This window comes from Equus przewalskii, chromosome 7, assembly GCF_037783145.1.
Source record: "Equus przewalskii isolate Varuska chromosome 7, EquPr2, whole genome shotgun sequence".
Taxonomy (NCBI): Eukaryota; Metazoa; Chordata; class Mammalia; order Perissodactyla; family Equidae; genus Equus; species Equus przewalskii.
The window spans coordinates 8,407,828-8,426,632 of record NC_091837.1 but is presented as its reverse complement, the minus strand read 5'-3'; the positions used below and the strand labels follow the sequence as shown (position 1 = coordinate 8,426,632).

Sequence of the window (18,805 nt, the reverse complement as noted above, 5' to 3'; positions counted from 1 at the left end):
CTCCATAACCTGGATTCTTAACCACTGTCATATTCACGTTAAGATCCCACACTAGTGAGGGCAGCAAGTCTGGGTGGGCATCAATGCCATCTTAGACTTGTTTTTCCCACAGGAGCATCAATAATTTCCCCCATTTTAGGCCCAATTTGCCCAGGGCAGAGTGGCAGCTCTGCAGCATTTGACAGCCTCAAGTGTTTCCTACCCCTGGTATGAATTGTACAGACAGGGCTCAGGACTTTTGGTGTAGATCCTACTTATCTAGAGGTAGAAATACTGATGACCTGAATCAGTGGTCATAACAGGGGAGTTCCTTCTGGCCTGGGAGGAGGCTGAAGATGCCTCCGAGAGAGTAGCTCACGGAACCTAATACCCTCCAGAGTTAGATCAGCCAGGCGGAACTGGGAAGCTGGCCCCCTCTGCTCAGTTCTGCCGCAGGCAACTGCCAAAGGTCCCTGCAGATGAAGAAACAACACCGTAGTTTATAGTAAATATTTAATTGGTTCCATCAGCGACTCCAACACAAGTTCTCCTGAAAGGGAGGCAGGATCAATCTACCCAGAGGTTCATGAGGTGTAGGGATAACTGAGGAGGCTCCCAAAGTCACTGACCCCACTCTACACATCCAGTGGCCCAGTAGAATGCGGGTTGGGCTGACAGAATGTGAAGAGGGAGGGAGAAAAGGAATGCAGAGTGAGGGAAATACAAGCCCTGGCCGGTAGCTTGCCTGTGGGAAGAAAGAAGGGAAGGCAGGAGACTCTCCCTGCACAGAAGGGCCAGCACTACACATCCACGTTCTCAACCTCATTACATAGAACAGATGAGCCTCTCTCCTACTGTCCTGTATTAGGAACCCCTCCCCAAGTGGTCTTCTGTCACCTCTGTTCTATTTTCCCAATTCTCTATTCCAAATTCTGCAGTTCAAGCTCAAGTTCTGAATTCTAAGTTCTACCTTCTGGGTTCCTATTCCATTCTGTTTCCTGCCCCCAAATCCTTCCCAGCTCCCATCTTTTTCCTCAGCCTTTCTAGGTAGAATATGTGGACCTCCTGCTGACTTTGCTAACTTGAGAGTTTTCCCCTTTGCTTCTTGAGGCCATTCCAGACTTTTCCCCATCAGGGAGGACTTGGCTCAGATTGTTCAGCAAGTGGGTGCCCCAGTGGAGACCGGGAATTCCTGACGCTTGGCCTGGTCTGACTTCCTCCCTTCCCACCCCACTTCTAACTACTGGACACTCTACCTTTTGTGCACCTAAAGCTAAACTGAGGACTTCCGTGGTGATAATTAGGGACTAGTGGCCTTGAGATGAGGAATCTTAGGGGGAAATGTCCGAAGACATAAAAGGGGCTGTTCTTCATTCAGAGAAATTAAAAACTGCTTCCAGCACCGGGGAAAGGGGTGGGCAGGGAAGGTGGCAATGATCTTGGCAGAGCTGCAAGTCCTCAGACCCCTGTCATCCCGCTTCCCCTTGTATGAGCTGAGCACTACCCCCCAGAGTCCTCTCAGATCCAAGAGAAAACCAAGACAGCAGGACTGGGAGCTGCACTATCCATGGCTGCCCTGAGGGAGGAGGGGAGAGAGGCGGAGGCAACAGCAGCATCACTGGAGAGGCGAGATCTTCAAAGGGATCATGATCCGAGACTCCATGTGTCGCACCAGGGGGACTGCGGAGAGAGAGGCAGAGGTCACGGAGGGGGCTGAGCCGAGCCAACCCCCAAAAGTGGCTTTTGACGGGGTAGGAGGCCTGGGATGCTGAGATAGGAACAGCCCCACTGCCCTCCTGGAAGGGCCCATGGAGTGCGACAGGTCTCCCAAGTTGTGGGATAAGAGGGGACTTCAGTGGTGATGAGAGGAACATTTCTTTGATTTTCATGATTATATTTTTTATTTCCCTGTGTATGTGAAAAAACAACTAGAATAGTAAAAAGTGATTTCACAGATATTATTGCTTTAGGACAAGGCTAGGTGAAGAACAAAGTACAGAGATTTAAAGAAAAATATCAAGGAAACAGTTGTAGCAGTAGTGATGACCTCAAGTGGCTGAGGTTTGAAAAACTGCCTCATTCTACAGACGAGGAGGGTGCCACCCAGAGGGGGTCAGCCCAAGGTCACCCAGGAGGTCAAACTCTTTCCTCCTGCTCAGAGCTGTTCACACTTTACCGCATACATATTACCTTCAGTTCCTGTTAAAGTGCAGATTCTGATTCAGTGGGTGGGGGAAGGGATTGACGTGTGGCATTTCTAACAAGCTTTCAAGGGCTGCTGGTACTGTCATTCAGGACCACACTTTGAAGAGCGAGGCCCCTTCCAGAGATGCATTCTCCCCCACACCAGCTGGTAAGTGTGGAAGCTTCACTGTTAGCTCCTCAAGGGCAGGTACGGGTTCCAGTTCATTCTGTGCCGCCCCTCACCCACCCACCATGGTCGCTGGCACCCAGTGAGGGCTCAATCAACACCTACTGACTCCAGGTGGTTCTCAGGGGTCCCAGCAAAGTGGCAAACAGTGTGAGCAAAAAACTTGCTGGAAAAGATTTGCTGCATGCTTCTTCTGTGCCAGAGTCTGGGCGAAGCACTCATCATAAATTAGCTTCTGGAATCCTTCCTCTAGCCCTCCAAGGGAGGTTCTATCACCATCGCCATCTTACAGATGAGGAAACAGCCTCAGAGAGGTGAAGAACAATGCCTGAGGTCACAGTGCACGGTCAGCTCCTCCAGGAGCAGGGTCTGCCTGGCTGTGTTATCGTGCCCTAGAGCACTCACCTAGGACTGCCTGGATCATTTGTATAGTGTGCCACCAGGATGGAAACCCACTAATTAATTGTCTTAAAAGTGACTTCCCCATCACTGGGGGTAATCAAGTGAGACTAGATCTCCTTGCAGAGGGATTCCATCCTCACCTAGGGCTCCTGCCAGATGACCTCCAAGGGCCTGGCTGACCCTCCCAAAGGAGGTGCTCACCTGTGTAGTAGACATTTTCATCCCAGCCCCTCTTCCTCCAGGCAGCGTTTCGAGTCTCCTCCCGAGATTGCAGGTCTTTATAGGCTGTGGGAAAGGCACTGGCTCATTCCTTGGGCACAGAGGATCTGATCCTGTGCTCAGCACGGAGCCCTCCTCCCACTGCCCCAAACTCTGCCTGGCTGTCTCTTCCCCTCCCCCACTCCACCCCATGCCTCAGACTGTTAGCAAACACTATCTGCTTTGACAATCTCATCCAATCAGTACATTTGTTGACAACTCCCAAATTCATGTTTTCAGCCCAGAACTCTCCCTCAGGCTCCAGATTCACATATCTGGTGCCCAGCTGACATCCATACTTGGATGTGTCAGCATCTCAAATGAAACACGTATGAGGACCAAAATTACACTCCTGACCCGTCTAATGTACTCCTCCTAGGGTCTCAGTGACACACAGCTGCTCGAGCAGGAGTCTGGGAGTTCTGGAGTCCTCTTCTCCCTCCCTCACTCCACACAGACGATTCACCCATAAGTCCCATTGGTTCCACCTCCAGACTAATGAATCTGTGGACTTCTGAGCATCCTCACTGCCACCATCTTAGGCCAGGCCACCATCCTCTCCTGCCTGAACTGGTATAACCAACTCCTGATGCCCCACTTTCTTGCTTGCTCTACAAAGTGCTCTTGGCAAAGCATAACAGTCAGAAGAATCATGTTAGAACACAAATCAGGTCATGTCATGCTGCTTAAAATGTTGCAACAGCCTCCCATTGCCTATAGAATAAATCCCAACTCATCCCCACTGCCTGCAAGGCCCAGCCTGATCTGGCTTGTCCCCATCTCCTTACACTCTTCCCCACTCTCTTTATATCAGCCTCCCTTGCACACTACAAAATGCCAAAGGCCTTTCCCCACCACAGGGCCTTTGCACATGTTGTTCCCTCTACTCAGAATACCTTTCCCTTGGAATTCACAGCTGGCTCCTTCTCATGCTTTAGCTGAGCTTACATTTCACCTCCTCAGAGAGGCCTTCTTTGTCTATCCAAGCCAATGTAGGGTTCCATGTTTTTCTCCATCATTTCTCCCTGTCTCTTTATTATTTTTAATAATCTGAAATTATCTTTTTTGTTACTTTATGTCTGAGGTGGTGTCTCCCTCTGCTAGAATGTAAATTCCACAAGGGCACTAATGCATTTGCATTGTCTATGTGGGGTGACAACAGAGAAAGGGGACTAGCATGGGCTCCTGCAGGGTGCCCAGCCTACCCCAGAGATGGTGCACAACGTAGAGCTCTCCTATCTGTGAGAAGAAGCCGCCCACCGCCTCCTGGTTCTCCTGCCGGTACTTGATGGCCCGAGCCCTAGGGATGACAGGAGAGTATGGGGCTGAGGCTGGGCCGGTGCAAAGGGCCCTCTGACGTGTCCTCAGGCTGACTCTCGGCTACACCTCAAGGGAGGGGCCTGAGGTAAGGACCCCTGGCTCTCAGAGGAGATAAGGGAATGGGGTGACAGAGGTGCAGCCGCTGGCTAGCTGTTCTACCAGGGGAGGCCTCACAATCCACTAGAAGATCCTCACGTCCTGGCTGGATCCTCCTCCTGCATCCATGAGGGGCAGAGGATGCCGGGTTCCTTGCCATATGGCCCGGGGAAAGGTGGTCCACCAGGGACCTTGGCAGGGCAGGTGGGCAGGGTCCCCCCAACGCCCTGTCACTGCCACTCACCAGTTGTTCCCCCACTCGATCATGGTTCCTGGCTGAAAGAGAATTAGAGGAGAGGATGGAAATGAGCTCCCACCTTGAATTTCAAGCATCATGCTGGGCAGAGATGAGAAACTGTTATGTCTCCCCAGCTTCAGGAGCTGCTTGGCCTCATTCAGGGGCCCTGACTTGCACCTGGGTGGATGCACATGTGCACACACACCTCTGTTCTGAGTCCAGAGGGAGGGAAAGGCCAGAAGCCCCATTCTAGCTGCTGGGGCACAGGGCCTGCCCACCTCAGGGTATCTGTTAGGCAGTACTGCAGCAAGGAAGGTGGGAGGCAGACAGGGATCTGGAGGGAGGGAAGCACCTTGAGCTTGTATGTCCTCAGCTCATAGATGTTGGGGCCCGCTCTGGGCTGTGGCTCATTCCAGAAGCTGAACTCAAGGAGCAGCTGGTTTCTCCGAGACAGCAGCATCTGGCTCCGCTCCTTTCGGAACTCCAAGTACTCCTGCAGGTATGGCAGTCTGGGCATGGCAGCCAGGAAGCGCCCCCACCCCAGCAGTGTGCCCCATGGGGTGGTGGAGGCAGCCCCCAGCACGGCTGAGCCGGAACCAATATCCAGAGAGGTTTGCCAAGTGGATGCCAACATACCTTGTTGTTTTTGAGCTTGTTCATGCAGTCCATGAGGGCTGGGTAGCCGCCTGAGAATCGCCACAAGTGCACTGTTGGGGGGCAGGGGAGATGGAAGGTGCAGGTCAGGGGGCCACTGGGACCCTGCCCTGCTTACCCGAAAGCTGCTTAAGTGTGTATGTAACGGGGGCAGTCTCCAGCCTGGTCCCCTGTAGCACCAGGACTCTGAGTTCCCTTTGTCTTGATAAGGAGCAGCACTGGGCAGGGCATGACCCCAGACGCAAGCCCAGGAGACCCAGGCTTGCAGTCCAGCTCTGCCCAGCAGTCTTTGACCCCTCTATGCCTCGATGTCCTCATCTTTATTTATTTTTTAAAGATTGGCACCTGAGCTAACATCTGTTGCCAATCTTCTTTTTTGTTTTTCTTCTTCTTCTTCTCCCCAAATCCCCCCAGTACATAGCTGTATATTCTAGTTGTAGGTCCTTCTGGTTGTGCTTTGTGAGGGATGCTGCCTCAGCATGGCCTGATGAGCAGTGCCATGTCCGCACGCAGGATCTGAACCAGCAAAACCCTGGGCCGCCGAAGCAGAGCGCGCAAACTTAACCACTCAACCACGGGGCCAGCCCCCAATGTCCTCATCTTCAAAATGGAAATCATGCTCCCACCCATAAACAGCACCAAGAGGATCAAATGTGTCCTTGTACCCAGGAGCAGCAGAATGCATAAAGCTGACCACCAGCCCTGTGAGGGACAGGCTAAACAAAAGGAGGGGGCAGGTCTGATGGGTTGAGATGGAACATTCCAAGACAGTGAATTAAAAAAGAAACCAAGGAACAGAACAGCATGTACAATATGCTACCACATGTGTTTAGGGGTGGAGGCACATATCCAGAGATGCTGGTCTATGCACCATCCCTTGGTGGAGACTCAGGAGGTTATGAGAGGAGATGCCGCTGGGGCAGAGAACGGAGGCCTGGGGGTTATGGGCCAGAAGGAGGCTTATTTTTCACTGAAAACTCTTTGTACTATTTGAATTTTTTATCATAGCCTCTGTACCAGGTTAAATAGCATCCCCACTTTCCCCAAGTTCATGCCTACCCAGAATCTCAGAATGTGATCTTATTTGGAAATAGGGTCTTTGTAGATGTAATCAAGCTCAAATGAAGTCGCACTGACTGGGTCCTAAATTCAGGGACTAGTGTCCTCATAAGAGGAGGGAGATTTGGACACAGAGAGAGAACGCCATGTGAAAACAGAGACGTCCAGGGAGAATGCTGCCTATGCGACAGCAGAGGTGGAGACTGGTGCGATGCATCTACAAGTCAAGGAAGGCCAGGGATTGCCGGCAACCACCAGAAGCTGGAAAAGGGAAGAAAACATTCTCCCTTAGAGTCTTTGGAGGGAGTGTGGCCTGGTGACACTTTGATTTCAGACTCCTGGGCTCCGGAACTTGGGAGAATAGGTTTCTGTTGTTTTCAGCCATCCAATTTGTGGTATGTTGTTATGGTGGCCCTAGGAAACTAATACACCTTCTAATAGTAAAGAAATCTAGTTACTGTGGAAGAGAAAAAGGAAACAGTCTTGCCATCCTTGGGAGCATGGCAGGGCCCACGGGAGGAAGGTCCCAAAAGAGTCAACAGGGCAGGATAGAGCTGAGGGCCCTCCGCCGAGCAGCAGTTTGGAAGCTCAGACTCTGTTACTTCCCATCCTCAGCCTGTCCCTCGCCTGCCTTTTGACTCCATCTCTGCCTTGATTTTTCCCATCTGCAAAATGGTCTGACCCTGTGGTTCAAAGGCCTCTTTCCCAAGGGAAATGGAAAAAGCACAGTATGGATGGAAGTCTACCCAGACCAGGAATGCTGGCCAGGTAGAGGGATTCAACTCATACTGGAGGCCCAACAGGGAAGAGCTATGGGCAGGGCATCCTAGGTTCACAAAAAGAAAGAATTTTCTCACAATGACATGATAGTAATCCTTCTAGAAGGTGGATCAACGGTTCTTACAAATTCATTAAAATGTAGATTCCTGAGCCCTACTCCTAGGGGATGGTTCTGAGGGTCTGCTGCCCAGCTGATTCGATATGGGGGACAACACATCAAGATACACAAAATAAAGGACAAGCTTTAAAAATTGAGGATCCCATTCCTCAAAGTTATTTTCCCAACTAGCAAATACTTAGGAGAATCCAAGGAGTACGGCTAGAACTGAGCCTAAAATGGGAAAACTGTAGGGGCTGGAACTGAAGACAGTTTGCTTTTCTCTTACCTGCCTACCGATGTGTCAACGTCTGTTACTGAAACAGAATAAATGATTAAAGGAATCTACCTATCTGCAGGTCACAGATTGTTTTTAAAAGACACATATAATTATCAGGGCTGCTGAAGGATGAGATAGATTGGCTTACAACAGAGTGAGCTCCCCATTGCTGGGAGTATTCAAGGGAAGTTTAGAAGATGCTCGATCAGGGCTCTGTGCTATGCAGTTTAAATCAGCACTGTCCAAAAGGACTTTCAACTAGGGCGGAAATGTTCTATAGCTATGCCGTCCAAGATGGTAGCTAGGAGCCACGTGTTTCTATCAGTGGGCACCTGAAATGTGGCTAGTGTGACTGAGGAAATGAATTTTTCACTTCATTTCATTTTACTTAATTTAAATTTCAATAGCTCTATGTGGTTAGTGGCTGCCTTCCTGGATAGCACAAGTCTAAATGCCAAGGCCCCTTTGAGTGGCTGAGATGCTGTGGGTCAACCAAATTCACATGTGGTCCTGGGAGCTGGTGGGTATGTTGGGGTGGGATAGGACATGCTGGAGGCACTCCTGGGAAGCTGTTAAGGAACCAGCTCAGACAAGAGCCCCTGTTTATTCCACAAATACACGCTGAATACTGAGGATTTGGTGGTGAAGAAAGACAGGCAGGGGCCCCGCCCACACAGAACTCACCAGCTATATGGGGAGACAGACAAGTACACTACAGGGACGCATGATCAGGGCTGTGGAGAGGCAAGTCCTAGGGGCTGGGGAGTCCAAGGAGGTGCCTGACCCAGCTTGGGTGGAAGGGATCAGGGGAGGCCTCCAGGAGGAGGTGATGTCTACGCCAAAATAAAAAATGAATAGAGGAGTGAGCCAGTAAAGCAGGGAAGGGAGAAAGAATGCTTCAGGCAGAGGAAACAACATGAACAATATCCTGGAACTAGAAGGCGAAACTGTGAATGTGAAGAATTGAAAGAAATTCTGGGTGGGACAGCACAGTAAGCAAGGAAGATATAGTGAGATGAGGCCAGAGGCTGGGCAGGGAAGGACTCACAGAGCCACATGTGCTGCTCCAAGGGCAGAGGGGAACCCCCACAGATGTTTGAGCAGCGGAGTGTAGCAATGAGGAATGCATTTAGAAAGACCCCTCTGGGTGCTGCTGTGGAGAGGGAGTGGAGGGCAGCCAGGTATGAGGGGTGCCAGAGGCCCGGGCTGGGTGCCAGTGGCACTGGGGAGGTGGGCCCCTCACCTGCCTGGTCTTGCTCCCCATACCATGTGTTCCAGTTGCCCACGAGCGAGCAGGGGTAGTCCTCATCCAGGTGCAGCTTGGGCAGCACAGCCTCCCTGTGGGAGGGGCACAGAGAGGGGGCAGGGTTCATACCAGCCACCAGGGTCCCTGAGATAAAGATCCAACTCAGGCCCTCAGGGCTGGGCGTCAGTCTCCCCATCTCTAAGATGCAGAGGCTGGACAAGACATCTTTAGGACTTCCAGCTCTGAAATCTATATCCCTTGGATTTCTTTTTTTTTTTTTTCTTTTTAGGAAGATTAGCCCTGAGCTGACATCCGCCACCAATCCTCTTTTTTTGCTGAGAAGACTGGCCCTGAGCTAACATCCATGCCCATCTTCATCTTCCTCTATTTTCTATGTGGGACGCCTCCCACAGCATGGCTTGACAAGCGGTGTGTAGGTGTGCATCCAGGATCCGAACTGGCAAACCCCGGGCCACCGAAGCAGAGCACGTGAACTTAACCACTATGCCACCAGGCCGGCCCCTCCCTTGGATTTCTGCAAGGAGAACAGGGCTGGAACGGAGGTCCCCACCCAAGCAGGGGCTGGGATGGGCGGATGGAGGAAGATGCTCACGTCAGGCTGTTGTAGGCATCCAGATACTCAGGCTTCACATTGTGAACTGCAACAGAAGACAGAGAGCAGGAGGTGAAGCAAGAGGCGGGTGTGTCTGCAGGGAGCTGGGGTGGGGGGAGCCCCACAGGGCCAGGGCTCCTAGGACAGCTCAGAATGTCCCAGCCCCTCATCTCCCAGCTGGAGCCTTGCAGGTCCTCAGAGGTCCCAGGAGGGCAGACTGGCTGGCTTAGCAGCCACTCACACTGAATCTTGTAGAGGTTGCTGGTCTCCTTCTTGGATAGCAGGGTGGAGTGGGCGTCCTTCCGGGGATCCACCTTGTGCACAAAGAGGGAGCGGAACCAGCTGCCTTCATTGTCCTTGGAATAGAAGCTGCAGGACAAAGGAGTTCAGGGGGACATGCCAGGGTTGGAGGAGCCCTGGCTCTTTGATCAGCTCAGATGCCCTGCTCCCTCAGGCTGGTGACCCATATTTCTGGGAACGGGGCCATGGAATCCCATGGTGGCTCCAATGTAACATATCATTGGAGCCAGCTGAGCAGATCTGGTCCCTTCTATAGAGATCCTGATTGCTCAGTTTGCTTCTTGAAGCTCTGCAGGGCCTCAGAAGGCCTGGAGAGGCAGCCCCACCTCCTATCTCTCTCTCTAGTCTCCCTGCCTCCACTTCACCCCCTTCCAAAGGGTCCTCCACTTGGGCCACACTACTGCAGCCCCTCGCCAAGAGGCAAACCAAGCCCAAAACCACCTTGCTGAATGACCAGAGCCCTTGACAGCCCAACCTATCTTGTCAGCCTCCCCTCGTGTGTCTCCCCCCAACCTGTGTACCCCACTTCCAGATATGCTCCTCCCTGAACACACCAGGCTCTTTTACTCTGTGCTTTCTTTGCAATTTCTGTCTCCTCTGACAAGAAGGCTGTACTCAGCCTCCTCCCCAATGCTCCCACTACACTTGGCCTGTGCCCCTTCCAGCCACCATAAACAGAGAGTCAAAGACAAATAAGCTTTGTCCTGGAAGAGGTCACAGTCGGCTGGAAGAAATGGGCCTTGGAAATACAATTACAGCTGGAGGTCTCCGGGAGAGCCCAGGTGAGCAAGCCTGAACTCGGCCTCTGGCCGTCTGGGCAGGCTCTCCAGAGCAGGGGATCTGGCCAATCTCCAAATCTCCAGGGCTGATTTGGCAGATAAAGGCAGAGAGAGTGGGTAAAAGGCACTGCAAGGTAAGATTCACTCATTCATCCAGCCAACACTTAATTGACAAATACCTGCCCGGTGCAGGGTGCTATGAGAATGAACGAATGAATGAATGATGTGTCTTGTTCAGAGCAGGGGGACTTGCCACTAGATCCTGCCAGACCATAACTGCACTTCCCACGTAAGATCCCAGCAGGGGCGGGGCTTATTTTTAGGCTGCCAGAGGCTCTAAATCTTGCTCAGCAAGTGGATGGGTCTTGCAACAGCAGTGGATCAGCTTGTAGCCAGGCCTGAAATGCAAGCCTCCCACTGGATGGTTTCTTGCCAGGGTGCCTAGCAGTTGGGGCACTGTCAGCAGCTCCTCCCCTTTTTCGAGCCTTTTCTGTGGCTAGAAGAAATGTCTTGCAAATCAAAGTACTACTTTTTTCCAAAATACGGAGCAGTCACTGGGACTGATGAAATTTTAAAAAGCCTCTTATAGTGATGACAGATTTGTATGAGGATAGAGAAAGATGAGTAAGGATTTGTCCCAGACTGTTAATACTGCTCACCTAGGAGAGGGGGATGGTTAAATTTTTCTTTATTCATTATAATTTTTTGCAAAGCTAAAAAAAATTGTTTTACGTGTTTCTGAATTCATAGGCTTTCTGTCCTTGTGCATGTAGTGCTTTATTAACAAAAAACAAAAAGACAATCATCAGAGGGGCAGCACGGTCTGTGAAACTTTTGGACCAGAATAAGGGAGGTTCGCTATAGACACCACTTGCTGAGGACATCCTCTGTGCCAGAGATCTGTGATCAACTTGTCTGTAGCATGATCCCGTTGAATCTATACAATAAAGTTATAGTGTTGGTACTGTTAGTGTCCCCATTTTCAAGACGAGAAAATAGAAGATCAGGGAGTTTAAGGAACCTGCCCAAGGTCACATAGGAAATCAGGTGCAGAGCTGAAGCAAGAACCAACGCAGAGCTTTTTCCTCTAAAGCCAGCTCCCACCTTGGGTCCAGCACTGACCTGGGGAGCATCATGGCAGATACTGTGAAGAAGTAGGTGTTTTTAACAAAGCCACTGGCAGACCGACCTGACCTTTGGTTTGAATGTAGAAGGCTGCTTGCCCTGGAGGGGTGGTGGCAGGGAAGAGAGCAGCTCCTCCTATTTGTCAACTAAGACCTTTGTTCCAGAATTGGGCTTCAGGTAATTTATTAACATCGGTACTGATCAAGATAAACAGACAAGCGGCCAGCCTTGGAGAGAGAGCCTGGAGGCTGGAATGCTGGGGAGTGAAAGGGTCCAGGACTTCTGATGGGCTCCTGTCTCTTCCTAATACTCTCTAATCTTTCCTGCCTATGGGCCTCAGTTTCCCCATGTGTCAAACGAGCAGGGTGGAGCAGCCTATCTCTAAAGATCTTTTCTGTGAGTAAAACCCAAGATGGGACATGTCCAAGATGCCAGGGTAGGTTCTGAACTTGAAGCCAGCATCTGTAGGCTCACATTTTCAAGAGTTCAAATTTCACTCTCTCTGTGAAATTGCAACATTCTCCTACTTGTGAACTCCCCAATGCCTCCCACCCTGCTCTCTGTTTTTCTGTAGCTCCTTCTAACACACTATATAGTTTTTGGCTTATTATGTGCCTTATTTGTCTTCTCACTAGAAGCAGCCCCAAGAGGACAGCGATCTTGTCTGTTCTGTGTATTCCCGCTGGATCCCCAGTGCCTGGAACAGGGCCAGGCACATGCTCAGTCTGAGTTTGGGAATGAATGGGGGTGGGGGAGGGCTAAGGCAGAGCTGCATGCAAATGATGACAGCTGGAAGGTAAGAAAGGACAGAAAGGGTGGACCTTGGCTCAGAGCGTGGACTCGGGGCTCAGAGGCCCTTTCCATCCCCACCATCAACAGCATTAGTGCTTAAGAGCACAGGTTCTGGACAAATCCGGATTCTAATCCCAGCTCAGCTTCATCTCTCTGAGCCTCGTTTTCTTCATCTATAAAATAGGGGCAGTAGGATGGACCTTTTAGAGAAAGGGCCTGACATGGCAGTGCAGCTAACATCACTCTTCCCACCGAACTTCCAGACTGACCTCCTAGCTCCCACTCTTTCCCCACTTTTCCTAATCTGCTCAACAATCTTTGAAAAACACCATTTTTGTGATGCTATTCCTCTGCTCAAAAGTCTTCTACGGCTCCCCACTGCCAACTGCCAACAAAACAAAGGCTGGATGTCTCCACTGGGGATCTGAGCTCTAAACTACTTTGCCAAGCTTTCCAGAGTCAATTCCCTTTTAAATTTGGTGACCATAGAGCCAGGACTCCCTATCCCTATGGTTCTCAAACCCACAGTATTAGCATCACCTGAGAATGCTAAAAATTCTCAGGCCCCATCCCAGACTTAACTACATAGAAACACTGGGTGTGGGCCAAGCCATTTGGGTTTTTTGTTTTTGTTTTGAGGAAGATTAGCCCTGAGTTAACATCTGCCGCTAATCCTCTTTTTTCGCTGAGGAAGATTGGCCCTGAGCTAGCATCCGTGCCCATCTTCCTCTACTTTATATGTGGGACACCTGCTAGAGCACGGCTTGACAAGCGGTGAGTAGGTCCACACCCGGGATCCCAACCGGCGAACCCCAGGACACCAAAGTGGAGCATGTGAACTTAGCCACTGCACCACCAGCCCGGCCCCGCCATTTGGGTTTTAACAAGTCCACCAGGGAATTCTGATGCATGCTCAAGTTTGAGAATCACTGCTCTAGAGCAGTCTCAATTTCCCTTTTCTTTTCTCATGTATTCTCAGTAAATCATCCTAGAAATGCCAAAGATTCTGGTATCTCAACTATATGCCTGTTAGCCCTAGAAAAACACAATTATAGCTTTGTGCAATCTACAGGAAGCGTCTGCCCCAGCTGGACCTGTTCAGCCCCTTCCACAAAAACACTTTTCCTCTTTCCCCCTCAGCCCTTTCATCATTTCCCTATGAATATGTCTTGTCTCCCCAGCCACACCGGAAGTCACTAGCTGATGTCCTTCCATCCCCCAGAGTACCTAGTGCTTTTGGCATGGGAGTTGCTCAATAAATATTTGTCCCAGATGAGAACTTTTCAGTAGATGACACATTTGCACTCTCAAAAGAGATCAATAGTCTGATGCCTCCCCACATGAAACTGCTCCAGAATGTTCTAGATTCGTAGGCTAGGAAGCTCGAATCTATGCACATTCTGAAACACTCTCCTGTTTTGAGTTGGCTAGCTTTAGAAAGGGGTCACGTTTCTGCTTGTTGTTCCAGAAGTGTCTTTAGAAGACACATTAGAAGGAGAACTAGAAAGGCTAAAGTTCTGTGAACAAGAAGACTATCGGTGCAGCAGTAACAGTGCTGTTTATTGAGCCCTTACTATGTGCTAAGAGCTAATCCTCACAATATGCTTTTGCGAAAAATGAGGCTCAGAGATGTTCCATGCCTTATTCGAGGATGGTTAATCAACAGCCAAGCGGATTCTAACCCAGGTCCATCTGATTTCTAAGCCCACACTCTGTCCCCACCCCAGCAGCCCTAAACCTCAGAGGCCAGAAGGACTGCTGCTGGCCCCTCTGGTGACTCCAAAGAGATGTGGAACAGACTGTCGGCAGGAGGGGATGTTCCCAGGTATCCAAGGTGGGACCAGCACGTAAGTGACTGGGAAGCAGTCCTTGAGAGACCTGATAAGTATTAATCCAAGTGCCTTCACAGCAATCCTCTAAAAACCCCCGGCAGGGATCACCATCCCCACTTTATAGAGAAAGAAACCGAGGCTCACAGAGATTCTGTGACTCATCCTAGGTTACCAAGCGAGGAAGTGAGGAGCAGCAGGCTGTCTCTAAGTCCCATGCTCCTTTTGTGGCTGCCGGATATTTGCCACACAAACGGTTCTACCACCAAGCGATTCTGTAACCCTGCGAATTTGCAGTCCTACCTGCAGCCTTGATTTCCTCTCCTGGAAAACAGGGGGCTCATGGAAGGTGATCTCCCAAAGGCCCTTTCAGCCCTGATATTTGAGGGAGTCATGCAGAAATTGCTTGAGACCTAGGCTGGGGCAAGTGGCAACATCCGTTGTGCGTTCACCAGGGGCTAGAGACCTCACACACACGACCTCTTTAATCCTCAACAGCCCTGTGAGATACATCCCCATTTTACAGATGAGGAATCTGAGACCTCCAGAGGGCAAATGATTCACCAAGGTCACCCCACTAAGAAAAAGACTGAGTTAGATTTGCTGGTGCCAGGCAAACTCCAGGCTCTTTCCAAGAAACCAGCTTTCTCTCCAATTATTGGACAGTTGGGGAAGGGGCACGTGCCCAGCGCCTCTTTCCTGGCTGCCCCAAAGCCCCCCCCGCACAGCGTTCTAACATCTCATGGCAAGGTCTAACAGAACTCTGCAGCTTCACACCTGGGCTGCCGGGTAGGAAGGACCCCTGCTTCCTTTCCACAGGTTGGGGGGGACAGGTGTCCTCACTTCTTTGGCAAATGTTCTTGACCATACACTGTCCTGAGCCCTGTACCAGGGGCTGGGGAAACAGAAAAATGAGATGACGGTCTCGTAGGGGAGACAGGCAAGCGTGTCATACAGGGCGATAGCTGCAGAGATGGGGGAAGTACGGGCCTCTGGGGGCAGAGGGGAGGGGCCTCCCAGGGCCAGTCAGGGAGGCCAAGCCCTGCCTCAGCCCACACCAAGGCCCAAACAAAAGCCCAGGCTGAGCGCATGGTCCAGCTAGCCTCCCTCTCCCGGGAGGCCACCAGTTGTGGTGCAAAGAGCACGGGGTGTCAGGAGACCTGGGTCCGGACCTAGCGCTGCCACAGGACAGCAGGAAGAGTGACCTTGGGCAACTCCTATCCCTTCTGAGGCCTCCTTTGCCCAACCTATACTGTTCAGGTTGGGGGGCAAAGGGTCAGTGCAGCCATGGCCCTTGGAGATCCCCCATTGCTCCCGGTATCTCCTCCCCCCATATCTTCCCGAGGGAGGAGCTGCCTCTCCTAGAAGCCCCCAGTGGCTGCTGTCTCTCAACCACCGCAAAGGCCTGGAGAAGGGGCCACTCCTCCCGCCGCTGCCCGCTGCCACTCTCCAGGACCCAGGACGTGCCCCTCCCATTTAGCCCATCTTTCACGCTCTGCCCAGAGCCAGGTGCTCACTAGACAAAGACCCTGCGCAGACCTTTCCCATCTCCCCCATTCTTTGCCCAGCGCCCTTCCCCAGGCCTAGATCCTGCCCCTGCCTCTAACCCAGTGATTCCAAGCCTGAGTCTCTGCCCATCCCCCAGGCCCACACCCTGGCCCCAGCCCCTGCACCCGCCGCGCGCACCGCCCCCGCTGGGCCCGGCTCTCACCGCGCCGCAGCTGCAGCCGCCACATCCCCGGCGCGGGGCCCCGGGCCCCCCAGCAGCCGCCGCGCCGCTGCAGAGATGCTGCACAGCCGCGGAGCCATGTTGGAGCCCTGCAGGTTGGAGGAAGGCCCCGCCCCCGAACCCGGCGGCGGAGGCGGGGCGTGAGTAAGCCACGCCCCCACGGGCTTGCCAGCCTCTCTCTGCAAGGGGCCGGATCGGTGTTCCCGCGGTACTTCTCCCAACTTTACGGATGCTGGGCGAAGTCGGAGTTCTTGTCCTGTGAGCCCCTGCTGCTCTACAATTGACTTGCTCTGTGACCTTGAGCAAGCCCTTTGCCCACTCTGGGCCTCAGTGTCCACTTTGGTAAAATGGGAGTGTTGAACAGTGACACCAGCAATTCTTAACTGGGCGTTCAAGGATGCACAACAGAGGGTCCAAAAGCCCCCTGAAATTGTGCGTTTTTCTAGGGAGGAGGGGTGCACAGGCAGTGTTTATCACATTATGAAAGGAACAAACCCCCTAACAATTTAAGACAGGTGGACAAGGCTCTGGGCCGCAGAGACGCTTTTTCTCCATCATCTCCTTTTCTCTTTCCATCTCTGCCTGGGCCTTCTGAAAACCTCCCACCCCCACCCCGCCCAGCTCTTTTGCCTGCCCTCTAAACTAATCCCTTCTCAGTCCACAATCTCCCAGGTCACAGACCTTACTTAGCAGGGGCAGAGAGCCTGCAGACCCCACAGTGGGGGCCCAGGGACCTAATTGCTTCCAGAGGGACATGCATATGTGCAGGCACACCCCCCAAAAGAATGTCCACCCGCTGACCTGTGGTTTCCTCCTGGTATGCTTGGGGTGGGGAAGTGGAGGGCAGGCTGTAATTTCCAGATTTCTTTTGTTTTGTTTTGTTTTGAGGAAGATTAGCCCTGAGCTAACTGCTGCCAATCCTCCTCTTTTTGCTGAGGAAGACTGGCCCTGAGCGCACATCCATGCCCATCTTCCTCTACTTTATATGTGGGACACCTATCACAGCATGGCTTGCCAAGTGGTGCCATGTCCGCACCCAGATCAGAACCAGCGAACCCCAGGCCGCCGAAGCAGAATGTGTGACCTTAACTGTTGCACCACTGGGCCAGCCCTAATTTCCAGATTTCTTCATCAAATATTGAGTCAGCCTGGCTCGCCTCTGTGCTAAGCTCTGAGACACCAAAAGTGGGCAGAACAACAAGCCTACAGCCTTCTTGGGACTTAAGGCCTGGCAGCAGGGAGAAAACAAATCAGCACTGACTTTGAGCCCCTCCAGGGCAGACGCCGTAGGCCTCTCTCCCCTCACCTTTCCTGCCTGACACATTAAATATTTACTGAATAAGCGACAAATGTACACAAAAATATTGTATAGCCAACTGCAGTGAGGCTATGAAGAAGTATGGGGAACTATGAGGTCTTTTGATGGGTGGAGAAGAGAAGGGAGATCCTATATAGACTTTGAGGGTCAGTGATGACTTCTATAAGGAAGTGAGGCTTGAACTATGATTTTTTTCTTGTTTTCAAAAGTTATTATGCTGAACATGTATTATTTGTGTGATTTATTTAAAAAGGGAACTGTAGAGGGCCAGCCTGGTGGTGTGGTGGTGAAGTTCACGCACTCTGCTTCAGCGGCCTGGGGTTCGCAGGTTCAGATCCCTGGCACAGAGCTACATACCGCTCGTCAAGCCATGCTGTAGCGGCGTCCCATATACAAAATAGAGGAAGATTGGCATGGATGTTAGCTCAGGGACAATCTTCCTCAAGCAAAAAGAAGAAGATTGGCAACAGATGTTAGCTCAGGGCCAATCTTCCTCACACACACAAAAATAAATAAAAATAAAAAGGGAACTGTAAATCATCAAGATAAGTGGAAAACCTGAATTGATTGTCATAAACAGGCCAAACCATCAAAATAAACACAATGAAGACAGCAGTGTGGCTGTGTACCCTGAGAACTGCTCTCTGTGTTAATAAAGAAGAGCACAGAGAGGGGTTAGAGACACAGCTGGGCCCAGTGGCTCCTTGGGCTTATCAGAGGGACAAAAACAGAGTGAGCCCCTCATTCTGGAAGTTAGTGTGATTGAAGGGTTCCCAGTCACAGCCACTCAGGAACAACGCAGATGGGTAGCTGGAAAAGCAGCAAAGAAGATGTCACTGGTGTCATGTGGTAGAGTTGCTCTCCCCTTAGGAACCAACTGTAGCAGGCATGGAGAGGTGGAAGTGACCACCACCACTGGGCCTCCCAGGAGGCCTAACCTTGGACCTAAGCTTTAGAGGATAAGTAGGGAAAGTTTGCTAGAAGGGAGCAGGGCAAGGAGAACCTTAGGCAGTGGAAGCAATACGTGCACAATGTGTGAAAGGGTGCCAAGAAGAAATGGCTTCGAATTGTTCAGCACAATTGAATATAATCAAAGGGTGGAGTTGCTGTGGAGGCAGCGTCTCACTCAGTACAAGGAATACTTTTCTAACAATGGAGTGGGCAGCCTTGGTGACCTGCCACTGAATTATGACAATAGAGGCTGCATAGCAACTCATTGGCCATATGGTAGAGGTCATTTGGCAATGAAGCCACAAAGTAGGACCCATGGACAGGGAGGGGCTGGCCCTCCTGGTCTAGGATGAGAATCCTCACCAAATTCTTGGTGTCTCTAACCACCTCTGCTGGGGGAATGAGGGAGGGTTGACTTGTAGCCTGCTCATGTCTGTCTAGGCATTTCCAAGAGGGATTTCCCATCTCCCTCTAGTCAAATTGGGCAGGAGGATCAAACTAGATGGCTTTAAAGATTTTATTTTTCCTTTTTCTCCCCAAAGACCCCCAGTACTTAGTTGTGTATTTTTAGTTGTGGGTCCTTCTAGTT

General features: G+C 51.3%; 1 protein-coding gene across 2 annotated transcripts; it reads right to left on the bottom strand.

The window, feature by feature from the left end:
* Positions 1–478: 478 nt before the first annotated feature.
* NIPSNAP1 (nipsnap homolog 1) lies at positions 479–16,124 on the bottom strand. Of its 2 annotated transcripts, XM_008515684.2 has the most exons (10): positions 15,930–16,124; positions 9,635–9,762; positions 9,394–9,439; positions 8,778–8,872; positions 5,301–5,371; positions 5,017–5,157; positions 4,671–4,702; positions 4,216–4,310; positions 2,954–3,037; positions 479–1,659 (listed from the first exon to the last, which is right to left on the bottom strand). In XM_008515684.2, the coding sequence occupies exons 1-10, from the start codon at positions 16,025–16,027 to the stop codon at positions 1,595–1,597; spliced, it is 855 nt and encodes a 284-aa protein (XP_008513906.1). In that variant the 5' UTR covers positions 16,028–16,124; the 3' UTR covers positions 479–1,594. The 2 variants fall into 2 exon arrangements, with proteins under 2 accessions (XP_008513906.1, XP_070484717.1); XM_070628616.1 differs by lacking the exon at positions 5,017–5,157 and having other exon boundaries at positions 15,930–16,092.
* Between the last annotated feature and the right edge of the window lie 2,681 nt (positions 16,125–18,805).

Coding starts and splice junctions, on each gene's coding strand:
- NIPSNAP1 (XM_008515684.2), bottom strand. CDS start 16,027: ATGGCTCCGCGGCTGTGCAGCATCTCTGCAGCGGCGCGGCGGCTGCTG. Junction 9,440..9,634: donor CAACCTCTACAAGATTCAGT/GTGAGTGGCTGC, acceptor CTTCTGTTGCAG/TTCACAATGTGAAGCCTGAG. Junction 5,158..5,300: donor ACAAGCTCAAAAACAACAAG/GTATGTTGGCAT, acceptor CCATACCTGCAG/GAGTACTTGGAGTTCCGAAA.